This window comes from Phoenix dactylifera, chromosome 1, assembly GCF_051530095.1.
Source record: "Phoenix dactylifera cultivar Ajwa chromosome 1, Ajwa_hap1_PhDact_Kaust_v1.1, whole genome shotgun sequence".
Lineage (NCBI taxonomy): Eukaryota > Viridiplantae > Streptophyta > Magnoliopsida > Arecales > Arecaceae > Phoenix > Phoenix dactylifera.
This window is the reverse complement of record NC_143190.1, coordinates 52,878,768-52,894,815: the sequence shown is the minus strand read 5'-3', so window position 1 is coordinate 52,894,815 and position 16,048 is coordinate 52,878,768. Positions and strand designations below refer to the sequence as shown.

General features: G+C 38.1%; 1 protein-coding gene and 1 long non-coding RNA gene across 4 annotated transcripts; one reads left to right on the top strand and one right to left on the bottom strand.

The window, feature by feature from the left end:
• The first annotated feature begins 7,319 nt into the window (after positions 1-7,319).
• LOC103724319 (dof zinc finger protein 5-like) lies at positions 7,320-8,324 on the top strand. Its single transcript, XM_008815542.6, has one exon. The coding sequence runs from the start codon at positions 7,553-7,555 to the stop codon at positions 8,045-8,047; it is 495 nt and encodes a 164-aa protein (XP_008813764.4). The 5' UTR covers positions 7,320-7,552; the 3' UTR covers positions 8,048-8,324.
• Positions 8,325-8,383: 59 nt separating this feature from the next.
• On the bottom strand, positions 8,384-12,920 carry LOC103724320 (uncharacterized). Of its 3 annotated transcripts, none has more exons than XR_016396518.1 (4): positions 12,317-12,903; positions 11,920-12,008; positions 8,935-10,055; positions 8,384-8,780 (listed from the first exon to the last, which is right to left on the bottom strand). It is a non-coding gene; the product is annotated as an uncharacterized LOC103724320 (long non-coding RNA). The 3 variants fall into 3 exon arrangements; XR_016396519.1 differs by having other exon boundaries at positions 8,935-9,355; positions 12,317-12,900; XR_005511461.3 differs by having other exon boundaries at positions 8,935-12,008; positions 12,317-12,920.
• Between the last annotated feature and the right edge of the window lie 3,128 nt (positions 12,921-16,048).

The window sequence follows — 16,048 nt, the reverse complement described above, 5'->3', positions numbered from 1 at the left end:
GAATTTCATCCTGATCATCTAAGTCTCACTTGTAGCCTTGGTGGCTTGACATTCCCTTGCTCCCACATGTAGCTCTGCTGCATGTAAAAGTTGACATAGAAGGGGAAGGTTTAATTAATGTTTTAGAAGTCGGTCAAGCACACACATGCTGGCTGGAATGGTTGCGATCATAAGAAAACTTTCTCAGTGACTATTATGTATATTTTCATTATGTCAAGTCTGTCATTGAGCACAATTGAATGGAGAAAAATCTTCCAAGTCGGAAGTTGCAATTTTATAATTTGTCATTTACATGCTCAGAGCAGCAGGCAGCTAGTTAAATTTGGATGGTGAAGACTAGTTCTTTTCCTTCACAAGCTGTTTTTCACCATCAGCCTAGAAGATTCTCACTTGGTTAATTTCTCTTGCACTGGAGCCCTTGGAATTTTCTATTGTTTGTGAAATAGATGGTAAATCATGTATAATTTCCCCATTACTGCTGCATCTAGAAATTTTTGTGCTCAATGTCTAGGGCATTGCCTGCATGATAGCACATGCAGTTGTATGGCATAATTCTTTAAAGATGTGATGTCTGACCTTTATGAGAGCATACGCTAATGTTGCGGAAGATGTGTTCGGAGATGCTTTAATTTGTCATCAAAGGCTTGTTCTTGTTTTATACTTGATATCATTACTGTAATTTTTTTTATTAAAAAGTTGGATGGATTTACAAAAGAATAATGAGAGTTAGGTTAATCATAGACAGGAGAAATATCATGAACATTTGCGGGGTTTAGAGAAAGTTCAGGGTACATGGAGATCTGAGACACAAGTAAGCTGTGATATTTGTGGTCACAACACCAAATACTCAAGCTGTCTTTGATATGGTTTTGAAAGCTTATAGGATTAGAGAGAGAGAGAGCAACATATTAATTCACAATTGTCTTGTAGGAGGGCATCAGTATCCCCCAACCATGCAGTAAGTTGACTAATCCGTGAGCTATATTTTTTAGTTTCTTTTTAAATCTTTTTCTGCTCTCTAAAGTGCAAACTTCCGTTTCAATTGATGTTCCTATTCAGTGCAATTTCTTGACTACTATATGTCGGCTATCATAGATGGGAATTTGTAGGATATTTTTAGGTTTTCTTTTTAATTAATTCTTTGTGCACCCTTTCATAGATCCAACAGCAAGGCTCCCTTTTCTAAATTCATCACTTTGATTAAAAGATTGTTGTTTGAACAAAAAAGATATGAACGAAGTGGTTGTTGCATATTTATTACCTTTAGATAAGGGCCATGATTTAGACACTGAGATTCCATACTTTACTTTAAATGCTAATTTATTGTACGGCTAGCGCTGGCATATAAAGTATACTTGATCATAATATGCTGATGTAAAATCCAGTCCTGCCCATCATCTGTTAGCTGTATCATGTGACAATGGTTAAGAGAGATTTCCTAAACCTTTGCAGTCCACAAGATTACATTCAAAGAAATAAATATTCGATTTTGGATGAAGATTCTGGTTGAAAGCTGACCTAACAAGCGCATGTGTAACGCGATATTTTTATACAAAACAGTTGAGATGCAACTTTTTTTCTGCTTACGCTTTGAATTGTTACAAATGGTATCGAAGCAAACTCGGTGTATAATCTATGTAGACTAAAAGAATACTAGAATACAATATAGATCCATTTGGATTGATTACTTGCTGATCATGACATTTGTAATTAGATTTATGATATTTATAATTGGATTTGAAATGATCATTATTCTTGACTTGCTGAATATGCTAAAATTTAAATAGAAAGAATATATGAGGATCCGTGCGGGCATATATTTAATTCTATACCAAATATATATTAGATAGATTTTAGATATTTTTATAGAAATTTAAATAATATTTTTGTGTTTTTGGGTGAGATTTTAAGCTTTTGCATACTCAACGCGTGTACTTCACCTCAATGAACCAAAAAACTATGATAACTTTTGTGTAAGATTTTCATGGGACCTCAGCCCTGCTTAAATTTTCCCTCCTGAGACTTCTGGGACGGCATTTCTCAGCACTTCATTGTTGTCTCCAACTTTTCCTCTGTTCTTTTCCAGTCGCGTCCGTGCATGGTTACCGGAGCTAATCTCCCGGGCTATGAATCACGTATCAAGTCATATTAATCCACATCCATCACCTGATGATCTAACCGATTGATACAAGATTTCATACTTGCAAACCTAATCTTTCGGTCAGCTATTGTATGTAGATTACCTTTATTTATTTATTCTTTTAAGCAGTATTTGTGCTTAACGATAATCCTCGCAGTGAATAAATGAAACACCTTTATTCATTTTGCAATTTATAGGAGGTGTTAGATTTGATGCTTGAATTTTTGGTAGTTGGGTATCCAAGTCCTGCTGCTTTAAGATAGAAGTCTCCTAAGAAAAACCCCCTGAGATAGTTGGGAGAATCCAACCAATTCTTCCAACTGATGCCCAGGCTCTGAGGCTAACACAAGATTCATACCTAAGTAACCTAACACTGTAAGTTTCTTATTACAAAGGAAAGCCAAAAAGAGGGCAGACTCAGGATCTTTCCAAAAGTGCAGAGGGGTCCTTGATCAGATCAGTCCACCAATACTTAGAATTTCCAGGATAGACCTACAAACTATAATGGGCACTGGGCAGCCAGTCTATCTGTATTAATGGCATGGTAGAGGTGGGGTGAACCCTAGGAAAGGAAAAGGATAAGGATATGGCTGGCCTTTGCATAATTTATGGAAGGGGATTATTAAAAAAAAAAAAAAGAGATCAATCTTGGAACCAAACAGCATCATGGAAATGTGGACTTTCCAAATAAACAGCTGGTTCTCGCTTCTTCTTCTTCTTTTCTTTTTAGTTCTAACAAAAAGCTATTAAATTGTAGGAGGAGAAGACCCATGCTTACCCAAAAAGCATATACTTTTTCAAGTGAAAGAAAAGGGGGGAGATGCCCATCGGAATAACTAGTTATACAAGGAAAAGTGATGATTTGACTAAAAGATTGAGAGGGTGCTTTTGAATTATTTTAATTAAGATTCCTTCGTAAACAAGTCCAATTCTTGTTGACACACAAATAAAGAAAAAAATATTTTCTATACAATACCAATCAGATAGCTGTGCACGCCACCAATCACAACATATGGATTCTATTCATCAAGCATGCATTGCTACAGAAATGAATAGTTGTGATTGGAGGCATGCATGGTCACATAATATAGAAAATAATTTCTCCAAATAAAAACTATTCTGTTTAACTATTTTGAGATGAAACCAAAGATTTTCCTTCTGGGTCAAGGCAAACTAGGAATTGTTGTGGTTGCTTTGGACAAAGGTACTACTTGAAACAGGATGGCCACACTTATGGCAAGGCACAACAAAGGCTGCAAATGAATGAGCTGCAAAAATCAAAACCTTTGTGCCAAGTTTCAATTTATATAAATGATTGGAGCCCGAGTCATCCTCATCTTGCTCTAGTCAAACTTATTCGATTAGGAAAGGAGCCAAGTTTGATCAATGCGTGTGTGCATAGGTGGCCTTTGCTCAAGCTTTTAGCACCATTTTCGTATAACAAATTGAATAACCATCCCAAAGCCTGACCTATTTGCTGCCGTGAGGCAATAGCATCGACAGCTACAAGAATTAACCGCATAGTTTGATCTGATAAGACACCATGAAATGAAAAAACCTTAGGTATGTATGATATGTCGATGGTCATGCTGTGAGCCATGGAGCGCCCGTTATTATTATTATTATTTTTTGCTAAAATAAATGTATTATATATTATAAATATGAAAACAGATAAAAAAATAAAAAATAATAAGTTTTGAGATGCATAAAGTAGCTTCTTCCTCTCCGTGTCTGTTAGTTCACCCATCGCTCCCTGCGTTACATGGGATGAGGAGTGTCCACGACCGCCTAATTCACAAAGTTGATGGCAGTAAATAGAATAGGTTGCTACTGAGGTGGTAGTATGGTGGGAACGGGGCTTTGATTCCATCGAAGTGATCCAGGTTCGAAACGCGCGGGCATCGATTGAATATGGAGATCAAATGCTCCCATCTGACTCATCCGGTGGAGTCGCTATCTGGTCTGCTGGTACCGAGGTAACGCTGGGGTGATGTACTCACACATGGGTATTGATTCCAGTGAGAAGAGCTCATGGGTCAGAGAGGGAACGTAAAAATTTGCAGCATTGAACATTCTCTGGTGGAGAAGGTTTCCAGTGGGGACTACTATGCGGATGAAGTACGTCTTTTTTTTTTTTTTTTTTTCTCTCTTCCATTTTTTATGAAAGAAAATAAAAAAATAGAAGAGGTTCTCTGTTCATTTTCTCACGTCAGCGGCGCATCAGATTGGGTGCTCCGAAGCTTTTCCCTTGCAGACGAGACAATTATTATTGGGTTGGGTACTGGTCCTCCCTCAGAAGGGTTGGGACCAGTGATTGATAGGAGCTGAAAGCCATGTACTAAATAACATAAATGAGAGGGTGGGGGGAGAAAGAAGACACCATAAAAGAATCAAAAGCTCCAAAATCTAACGCTAACCGTGCCCTTTTCAGCCCTCAGTGCCCAGCTTTAGCCATGTAACTCCAACTCCGTCCCTTGTCAACTTCTCAACCCTCCCAATGACGTGATGTTATTTGTCAGAATCCATACACTGAATTTGAGCAATCGACAAACGTCACATGGGCGTAATTCATTATGAAACACGACCACTTGCACCTCGTTTTGATGTAAACGTTTTTTCTTCTTCTTTTTTTTTTTTAATGGTTGTATACATGGCCTCTATGTCTCCGCTGTAGAGCCACTTGACACGGCCTAGCTGAAATGGTGCAATATGTTTTACACATTTCATATAACATAAATCACCATTTGGGCTAAATACCGCATTTTAAAAATACATCACCAAGCGTTTTTACCTGCTTCTCTATATGAATTCTATGAGAATCCGTGTAAACATGTGTTTAGTCTCACATCGATTATTCGCTGGATAGATCTTGGGTACTTATACAGAATTAAGAAATCCAAATAATACCTTACGGCTAGACATTCTGGGTGAGGTCTTGAGTTATTATAAATTGTATCCGAACGGATCCAGCCTATAATCTATATGGACTAAAAGACACTGCAGTACAGATCCATTGGGGCTGACTTGAATGAGAAAGTATGTGAGTAGTCCCACATCGGTTATTCACTGAATAAATTTTAGGTACTTATACAGGATTAACGAACACAAATAATACCTTCCAGCTTGCCATTTTGGGTGGAGTTCTGGGTTGTTACAAATTCATTGTAAGATATTTCTTTTTGTAAATCGAATTTATTATATACCAATCTAATATAAACATATTTGGGAGATTAAAATATGTAAGAAATTAGGAGAACCACAGTATAACTTTCATATGATTGACTATATATGAGACCTGCAGCGCTACTCATTTTCCTATAAACATATGTTGTCTTGTAGCAAAGAGTTGTCCTCGTTTTTAAATAATTCTGTATCTCAAAGACCGACGGAGTGGTATCAAAAGACCTTCCGCCGCATGCATACTCCGGCAACAACTTTGGCATGGCATCACTCGCTTCCTCTATCTCATGAGCTCGCACTATTGGATTGGCTCCTACTGTTGACCTATTATGTGGTGAAGTCGTTCTAGGAGGACCACTAACTTTAGTCCCAACTTTGTGAAGACATGATGGTAGGAGAGAAGGAGAAACAGTTGGGCCTTCGTCAAAAAAGAAAGAGAAGATGTGGAGGAGCCCAACGGAAAGTAGAAAAATTGGAAATTTGAATACAAACCTTGGAAACAAAGAATTAGGCATTAAATTGAATGTTTCAGCGGGACAGTAGATCTATAGCAGATATGGACCGTCTTGAATGTAATGAGGCTTGGATCAGATGCAGCAATGATAGCAATGACTATCATTTAGAGAGAGAGAAAAAAAAGCAAGGAGGAATGGCGTGATGTGACACCTTTCACCAACATTACAAATTATTTAGTTACAGAGAGCTAAATTCTGGAATGAAAATAAAAATGAGCGACTTCTATTTTGTTTATTTGGCTAAAAAAGTCCTAATCTTATTCTAATTTTAGAGGAAAATAGATATACTACTTTAATCTTTCAAAATCTAATTCCGATTCGCCTATTACGGACCAAACGCATTGAAAAATATAATCATTTCAATTTTTATTCTAATTTATTCACCCTAACGTAGAAGCAATAATAAAGTTGTTTGACCTAGAGAAAAGAAGGCGGAAGTTGCCGACTTAGAGAAGAGACGGAATGTTAACGCTCCATTCCTCTCATAATCCTCCAGCTGTCTTGACAGAGCCGAGTTCAGACGCCACGTCAAGCACGTAAATGGTTTCTGTAACCATTTCGTGCTCAAGTACAGCATTCCTCGAAATGGAAGGCAAAATGGTCCCGTGCATCAAACATTGCTTTATTCCACTCATAACCAAAGTGTACAAAAATTATGTAATCCATGCACCCCATACTTAATCAACATCCCTATTAAAGGATGTGCAGACTTTCTGCTTGCAGCTTGGTGCAATTCATGACGAGCTTTAGCAAATTTATCGCCATACGCCTGCCGTGATTCTTAAAAGTTTTCCAACCATAGCAGACCCAAGCCATTAATTCCTTCTTACTTTTTCTATAGGGCCTATTACTTGATATTCAAGGAAATTACGAAGTGAAGGCACGGGCTAATTAATCTGGTAAAATCTTTAATACAAGCGGTCTACGATTCCTGTTGTGCGGCACAGTGATAACGAATCTGTTCTTACAACAAAATGCATGAATGAATGAGTGAATAATAAAAAGTAAATCCCCCAACCATATCAAGATCTAGTTTGATGGAATAAGAGATGCTAATAGAACCCGATGATGTCAAAGTTTTATGCTACGCAAAAGTTGAATGATTCTCGCATTTATCTAGAGAAACATTCATTAACAATTGCCAGATGGCTTTTTTATCCAACTTTTGCTTATGCGGGTATCTATCTATTTTTAGATGGTTGCTGGTAAATGATGCGTGCTTTGCGGTTTGGTGAGGCTTCTCGCGTAGAAGCTAACAATATTGTAGATTGGATGGCGAGCTATGTAGCTAATTATACTGAATTTACATTATAAAATTTTTCTATATATCTTCTACACTAATTTTTATGAATGTATTGACACTCATTTTAAATAACTAATTCATTCGTTCTACCAAAAAAATAAATAAAAATAAAAGAAGAAGGAGAAGAAACCGTACAGTCTTTGCAAGATTTTTACTATGCTGTCTAGTATAAAACGGCGGGGTCTCACCCAGAAAAGGTCTCCTTTGTCAAACTAATTACTTGGGCTTTTGCCCATCCATACTGGTGAGAAACATTAAAGAATGAACCGCCTCCCTTGTATAGCCCTTTATATAGCCACAGCATAGCTCACCCCTCTCCCCCCCTACTCTCTCTCTCTCTCTCTCTCTCTCTCTTGCTTGCTCTCTCTTACACACACACACACACACACACAGAGGTGAGCTGAGCTGATCGGCATGGCCGACGTCGAAATGCGTGGCAGCGGCGAAGAGCCGGGCTTCAAGCTCTTCGGAACGGTGATCATAACGGAAGACAGACGGCCAAAGGAAGAGGAGGGGGATAGGCCAGCGGAACCGGTGGCGGCGGAGAGGGTGGTGGTGGAGGCGGCGGTGAGGGGGACGGCGCTGCCGTGCCCGAGGTGCAAGAGCAAGGAGACCAAGTTTTGCTACTTCAACAACTACAACGTCAACCAACCCCGCCACTTCTGCAAGGCCTGCCACCGCTACTGGACCGCCGGCGGCACCCTCCGCAACGTCCCAGTCGGCGCCGGCCGCCGGAAAAATCGCCCCGCCCCCCGCAGCGGCGCCGCCGCCGCCGCCGCCTCCTGCATCCTCGAGTACCCCTCCTCTTCTCACTTGGATCGCGGGGAGGTCGAGCGGTGGCTGCTGCAGCCGGACCCGCCGGCGGCGAGGCCGAGGACCAACGAGGGGTTCAGACGCGGACTTCGTTGAGTCTTCCGTCAGGGTTGCCGTATTTTTCTTTTTCGGGGTTTTCACTTCGTGTTTACTTTTCTAATATCTCCGTCTCTTTTTTTGGTTTGCAAAACGTGTACATCCCGAGTCTAGCGATCGCCCAATGATAGAAGTAGGAATATGCGGCGGTATCTAAGAAGTAGGTGGAACCAGAGATGGCTCATGGTTGGATTCCCTTTTACTGGGAAACGCTACGCTTGAAAAATGTTGGATTCTCACGCACATCAATGAGATTTTTTCTTGTGGTTTCTTGGAAGCTTGTTGATTTCGTGAAGATTAGGCATGGTGGTGAGTATTCTCCTTTGAGCAATCTTCTGAAAAAGACAATGTATAGTGTATTAGGGATTGACAAGTGGATCACCTTCACTTCTCATTCACATCATGGAAGTGAAGTCAAAGAACAGTTCCTATACATCTCTTCACGCCAAAAGCATTGATTTAATGAAAAAAAAAAATGTTTTACTTCTACTACAAGGTCCTGTTGCTGGCTAATTTCTTTTTTCTGATGATCAGCCAGGAAATTGTGTAGTCCATCATAACTTGTTCCAAACCAAATGGATAACGATGGCGGGCTGGAAGAGCTTTTGTCTTCAAGCTTCTTTTTGGCTCGATAAGGATCACCATTTGTGCAACAATTGTCAGCATTCGCTTCTTCCAAAAAAAACAATTCAGTATTCGCACTGATACTTCAGTATACCAAATGTTTCACAACCTGTGGTATTTAGGATCCATTAAAAAACAGAAGTTTACCACACGCAAACATCAAATTTATCAAGCAGAAGATTGCAATTGTGCAGCTTACACTGGGCTTACCTAGAAGCAAATATTAGTAAAGAGAGAGCAATAAATAGAAAACAAGCAAATACCTTTTGCTGTACACTGTAGAGGAGGATGCTCTTTCCTTGCAGCACTTGCAATCTTGTATGCAAATATACAATGGTTAGCTTGTCCAGTCATCCATTTGTCCTTACCCATGGGCTGCACAAATCCCAGCTGATTGTATAACATCAACGTCCTTGTGTTACACATGATAGGGTTCGCAGATTTACGTCACTTGATTTGTCCATACACTTCTCTCGTTGGCCCCAATCTGGTCCAGTTAGAATAGATTCAATGAATATACGGCAATTGTACAGAGAATTGATATCAATTCCACCTTTGTGTCTATATGTCGATGATTCAGAAAATGGTTGGAGAGATATTGGAACCCTTAAAAATTTCTGTGGGATTTTCTCCATGATTCTCTACCTATAAAATCAGTTTATCTATATTCATGGGAATTTGAACCTGCACAAGTTAGAATATGATTTAGATGATACAACATTAAAAATTCAGCATGGATGCATCATAGTACCAAATGAATGCCAATATATGACCATATAACTGGATTATCATCATTTCTGTGCAACAATCATTTTGGACTCGTTCGGTTCGTAGAAAAAGGAGGAAGGTGTGGTCAATGGAAAAACAAAGAAATACCTCTTGTTTGGTTCGAGTTTTCAAAGGAAAGAGATGAAAAATTAGCAATCCTATTAAAATAAGATTTTTATATTTCATAGAAAAAAAAATCCATAGAAGACATAAGAAAGCTACTTTCTCACTAATTGAAAATTGGAGTCCCTTTTTTTCCAAAAGTACCCTTAAACCATCAAAATCCATAAGTAAGGTCTTTCCCTTTATTAAGATTACAATATATATTTCATACAACTTTTCCAAAAAGGTAGATGCTCAACCAAACATAAGCTACTCTAAAATGTGCCACTTTTTATAATTAACCAAACATACTAAAATCTTTTTTCTAGACATCATATTATTAGGAATCATCTTTTCAGAAAAAATATTCTAACGAGGAAAATTTTTTTCCGCAAACCAAACAAGTCCTTAATTCTCTATATAAGATGCCAATGGCATTGACGTTAATATTCAAACTTGGCACTTCTCAACTGCATTCAAAGCATCCTGAATAGCTTGGACAACAGTGGCAAACCTACATGTGAAAAAAACCGACAAGCATCGGTATCAGCGCCAGGTGCATGAAGCCGTAATCTAGGGCTAATATCCAAGCTCTTAGAGATGAAATTGAAGGACAAGTACCTCATTGGAAAGAATGATATTGAAAAAAGTTCAGAACCATGGAAACTAAATGAGTGCAATATTCATGATGCATAATTCTCAGAGACCTGACCAGTTCATGCATTTTGAATGCATCAACAAAGTCTTTCAAACGTACTGAGTCATTCCATCTATTGTATTTCATGACAAGTGCCAGTGTGCCACTGGAACCAGTAGCCTTGGTTGCCAATTGCTCCCCTGAAGACACGTTCTTCAGTGAATCTTTGAGCTTTACAAACAAAAGCTCTTCATTTCTTCTTTTAATTTATCTACACTAAAGGTAGCATGCTATAAACACAAGAACAAAAATCTTACACCCACTTACAAGAACATGAAATCCAGAAACATACGTGATGGTGACATTTCTGGTGTTCTTAGCAAGAGATATCACTCAATCGCTTGTTTGGCTTGAGGCAAACTAGACATACAAAATGCATGACCTTTCTAGAGTCGACATTTAGAGGCACCTAGCTAATTTGTGGGGACCAAATTATTACGTCCATCATTCATATTCTCAAACAGTCTCCAATAATTCTTCATACAATATGACACAAATTATCCTCCAGCTACATGATTAAGAAATTAATTAAGTTCTTCAGAGTACTGGTTGCATGTGATGAAGACTGCAGCAATATTCATAAGGATGGAGGCTCTCATTGTCATGGAGATCAGAAGTGAGGAGTCTTAAGACTTAAGAAACATGGAGTAAAGTTGCGAGCTAAGATCTAGAAAACCCTGTTTTAGCTGGGAGCAAAGCTCTCAATGGCAATGAACATAAATGTGTGTGTGTGTGTGAGGGGGGAGAGAGAGAGAGAGAGAGAGAGAGAGAGAGAGAGAGAGAGAGAGAGAGAGAGAGACTTAAAATAGATCCAGAATGAGATGGGCTATAATCTTTCTTATCCTCCACTCAGAAAAACGGTTACTTTGTCTTTAGACATGTAGTTAGCTTGTAACTAATTTCAAAGGAGGCAACACATACTTGACCATCCCTTTAGCCCCAGCTGCCATGGAATTTACACTATTTCCAAGCATATGTATGTACACCAAAGAACCAAGCAGCCCTGCGGCTTAGCTTAAGGAAGAACAAAGCATCAAATGCTGTGAAGAAATGATTTTTTAAGGAAAAATCTTGACCTGCACATGATGTTTATATTAGGCTCCCTTAATTACCTTAAATATTTGGAAATATAGAATAAGAGAACTAATGGGAAATGATGGTCATTCTTTTATAAAATTATCCTAGGATATGGTTTACAATTTACGCGCACTCCTTGGGATACTCAAGTGAAATGCATCCGCACTTATCACAAAACAAGATGCAATGAAAATACAAGCAACAAAAAAAGCTCCATTTTCTTTGAACAATAATCACAAGCAAGCATTGCTACAAAGAATTATGTCAATATGAGTTCATCAAATTTATAAGGAGGAGAAAGCTTGATAATTGCATGTATTAGAAATAGATAACAAAATTCAGTAACGGTCCACATACAATTCACTGAATTAGCAGGCATAAGAATCGAAATGTGTAAACTAGCAAATGAATAATGAACATAAAATGCAATTAATCAATATTTACTGCAAAAAGAAGTGAATGTGGGAAAGGAAAAAAAAGAAAAGAAAAGAAATAATACAGGAAGGAAACCCCAGTAGATATTCTACAAGTATGTTTGTGCTTTTTTTTTGGGGGGGGGGGGGCGGAAGAACAATTCACTGTAACATGGTACTTCCAGGCCAACCTAGGTCCAATTTCAGGAGAGTAGGAAATGCATGAGCCTACTCCAATGCCACCAATGCCCGAAGGAAGGAGTTGCATCTCCTATTTCAACTGCAACAGGGAGAAAGAAAAGGCCATAAATATGAACTGGTGAAACATTGTTATATGGTATGTATGGTGAAATAGGATGTGATCTCCTTACTCTTTCCACAATCCATCTCTTACAAGTAATTCAGGGGAGAAACTTCCAAAAAATTAGAATAAATAAATAAATTCATCAAATTGATTTCTTTTGGTAGAAATCAGATAGATCAATGACAAGCTAAAGATATTTTCTGACTGAAATAACAAGCTAAAGATAAAGATTGCAGATTTGTTCACTGAAAGAGACCACAGGTTCAGCAGGAAAAAGAGGATACCTTGAAATACTGCTCCCTTCCCTTGGGATCCCCTCTCTGTCTTCTTGATTCCCGTAAGACAACATCATACAACGAAAATCCATTCAAGTACCAAGACAACCTTTGACATACATTGGCACTTAAGGAAACAACATATAAACAAGCATGTGTGCTCAGTGATCATTAGCAGTGAACTTTCCACCGATTCCACGTAGTAATGAACCTATCAAAATCATAGCTCAAAAAGCCCGAGCTTCGCTCCTTCTAGTTTATTTTGGAGGGAAAAACTAAATTAGAAATTAGAGGCAAAGAAAACCCCAGAGAAAGATCGAATTTTGGTGATTGGAGATGAGAGATACTACGGGAGGAGGGTAATTGGGGGTGGCCGGGTCTTCTCGGAGGAGGCGATACATGCGGCTGAGGAAGTCCTTTTTCCAGATGAAGTCGTCGGTGCCGGTGACGGGATCCTCATTGCCGCGGCCGTTCCAGTACTTGCGGAGCTTGGTGGTGGTCGGAAGTCCGCCGTACTCCCCCGGAGCGACGCCGTTGGGCCATTTGAGGGACTTCCACCTCGGGCGCACCAGCTTGACCTGGCGCGCATCCAGCCCACAACTAAAAATCCACCTAGTTTCGGCCCAGTAAACATCAACAACAATCCGATGAATCTTCACCTCAGCCTAGGGCCAGCTCATCATCGGATCTTCACCGGAAGCTTCACCAACTTCAGACAAACACCGACCCATCCCGACCAAGTTCGGAATACCAAACCTCCGGCAATACGCTCTGATCCTCGAACTCGGAGCGCACCTCCGAGCACACCTCGAAACCACGAAACCGAGCTACTCCCAGTATCCGCCAAGCCGACCTCATCAAACGCATGACATGACTACTTAACGAGCTCGGTCTTGTTAGCAACCGTATCTGTGTGCGGGCCTATGCCTACCTACGTGGCCGTACCCCCACCATACTGTCGTGTCATGTCTTCATAACCGGCCAACAGCAGTCAAACGGCACCCTGCCAATTTCGGCCATATCCTGCTGTGACTGTCAAAACTCTACCGTTCTCAAGAACGGGTTGTACCGCATGTCACCAACCAATCTGAGCTGCGCGCCATCCGGCTCAGAGCCATGCCCCCTCATGATAGGGACTGACAGTATCTCCATCACCTAGGCTACTCCACCGAGGCTATAAATAGCTCGGTCAGGTAATTTCTAAGAAACCTTTGGGCCGGACCAAATTTGTCCACTCTAACTTAATCGTTGGAGGACCCTCATCGGGAATACTAGTGAGCCTTTGTGCAGGACCGCGGCCGTCGCGTAGGAGGTGGATCCCGTCTTCCTCTTTCCAACACCGACGGCTCCTTCGACTCAACCAGCGTGGTCACCTTCGGGCCAGATTTGAACCACAACAATTTTAATAAAGGAAAAGATCTTATCTATAGATATTGATGGTTTAAAAGTAGTTTTGGAAAAAAAAAAAAAACATCCTAATTTTCAACTAGTAAAAAAGTACCTTTCCAATATGATTTATATTTTTTTATAAAGATAATAATTTTATTCTCATAAAAATATTATTTTTTTTCTTTGAAAAATTTAATCAAATTTTTCTTCATTTTTTTGTTGACCCCACTTCCTTCCCTGATTTTTCAACGAACCAAATAAGTAGAGGGACCTCTATGGGCTTGTTGGGTCCGGCTAACTGGCTTCACATGACGCTCGTACATTTAGCCAGAGTTGTGACATAGTAGGGCCCAATAGCACCACAGGAGGTAGCATCTTCATATACCAGCAGCATAATGTTACCAATTCTAATGTTAACTCCAATCTCCTAAGTATCGGTATCATGGCCGCCAGGATTTAAATATGTATGTTTTAACTTATTTTTAGCTTCTTTCTAGTATATTTACCCAATTACTAGCAAATAGGCATGTACATTACATATTTTTAAAAATAAAAATCAAAGTATTAAAATAAATATATAAAAAATAAAATAAATTAAAAATGTAAAATTATAAAAAATAAGAAAATAAATTAAAGTGTAAAAATAAAAATCAAAAAATACAAAATCATAGTAAAAACCAAGCCACAAAACAAACCCCCAACAATCAAAATGCAAAAATTTAAAATAACAAAGAAAAAAGAAATAATATACATGATTAAAAGTTGGAAAGAAATAAGTTATTTAGAAATAGAAAAAGTTAGAAAAAAATTAGAATAAATTACAAAAACTTCCTTGAGATTAGAGGTAAATTATACTTACATCTAATTGTTTAAAGATTTTATGCTTTTCCTCATAAGGTTTATTTTTATCCAGCACTTTAACCCATAATTTAATACCATATTAGTCAAATCGTTAACTTTAAATAAAATCCAAATACCACAACAGAAAAAAATTTAAAAAAAATCAAAATAATCTTAAGTGATATAATAGCCGCCAAATAATATAAGAAAATATATGCATCCTTCGCTCCACCTAAATGGTAATTTTGACTTTTCCACGTGAGGTTAATAGTTTTATTAACGTCGTTAATTTAACAGTATAAGTGCAAGTTGCATGAACTATTAGGTGTATGTATAATAAACATGAATATCATGAGAATTTTTGTATTTTACTCACAAGATTAATAGAAGTATTTATTAAAAATAATAAGTAATTGATGTGATAGCCAAAAATATTAATTTTTTTGTATTTATACGGAACATGATAATTCAAAATGTCAAGTTAATGATATAAAATATTACTTAAAAATGACTTAAATAAGAAAGAAAAATTAAAGAATGATAAAAATAAAAATGAAGAATGAAACTACATAAAAGAAGACAAAAAAAGATCAAATAAAAAAATATAAAAAATGACTTTTTGTTGACTTTTTATTATTTTGGTTCGGGAAAGTCTAATTTTGTCTAGATTAGTATTTTAATATGAGTCCCATCCGATTGAAGAGGAAAAAGGAAGCGTATAACGGATGGCATTACAGAAATAAATAGAACTATATTTAACTTATTAATCACATTATTATCGCAGATATTTGTGAATGGAGGAACTAAAAGTATGCTGGTCACAAAAATTGACAAGCAAATTCTGAAAAAAAAATGCCTCTATTTTAATAGTATATTTAGACATAAATAATAGAAGTCAGATTGATAGATAACTTGCATCTACATTATTTTTAGCTTGCATCACAAACCAAGCTCTTGTGACTCATGAATAATTTAGGAAACAAGTCTGTCTTTTTACAATCAATTATAAAAGATGATGCAAAACATTAGTGTTAGGTGTTAGAAATGATTCAATATCCAAGGTCTATCCAGTAATAACAGATTGATGGGAACACTTCAACCCACACTCTTGAAAGATGGTGACTTTGTCTGAGTTCATCATTCAATGCAATGGATGACCCTCACTGAGGGAGATGGAACATGCTACCTCCCACCAAGTAGAGTGGTTAAATGAATGATCAACGCCAAGCCAAAAGTTGGGCCCTTCAAGCAAGGTCTTGATTGCAGCAAGAGTGCATTGAAGCTTGGCTTGAGTTTAAACCATTATTACCTATGCATGTTAAGGCTTGGTTCTTAAGTTACTTAAATGAACTGGTTCAATTGTTTCAAGAAAAAAAAAAAAAAGGTCAAAAAAGCAAAAAGAATGCAGCTTGAGGTAAATGGCTGTTGAACGCATTGATTTACACGAGTTTTCTTTGGGGAAAAAAAACCAAATAAGTAGAAGCAATATATAGATAATGAACTCCACTAGGA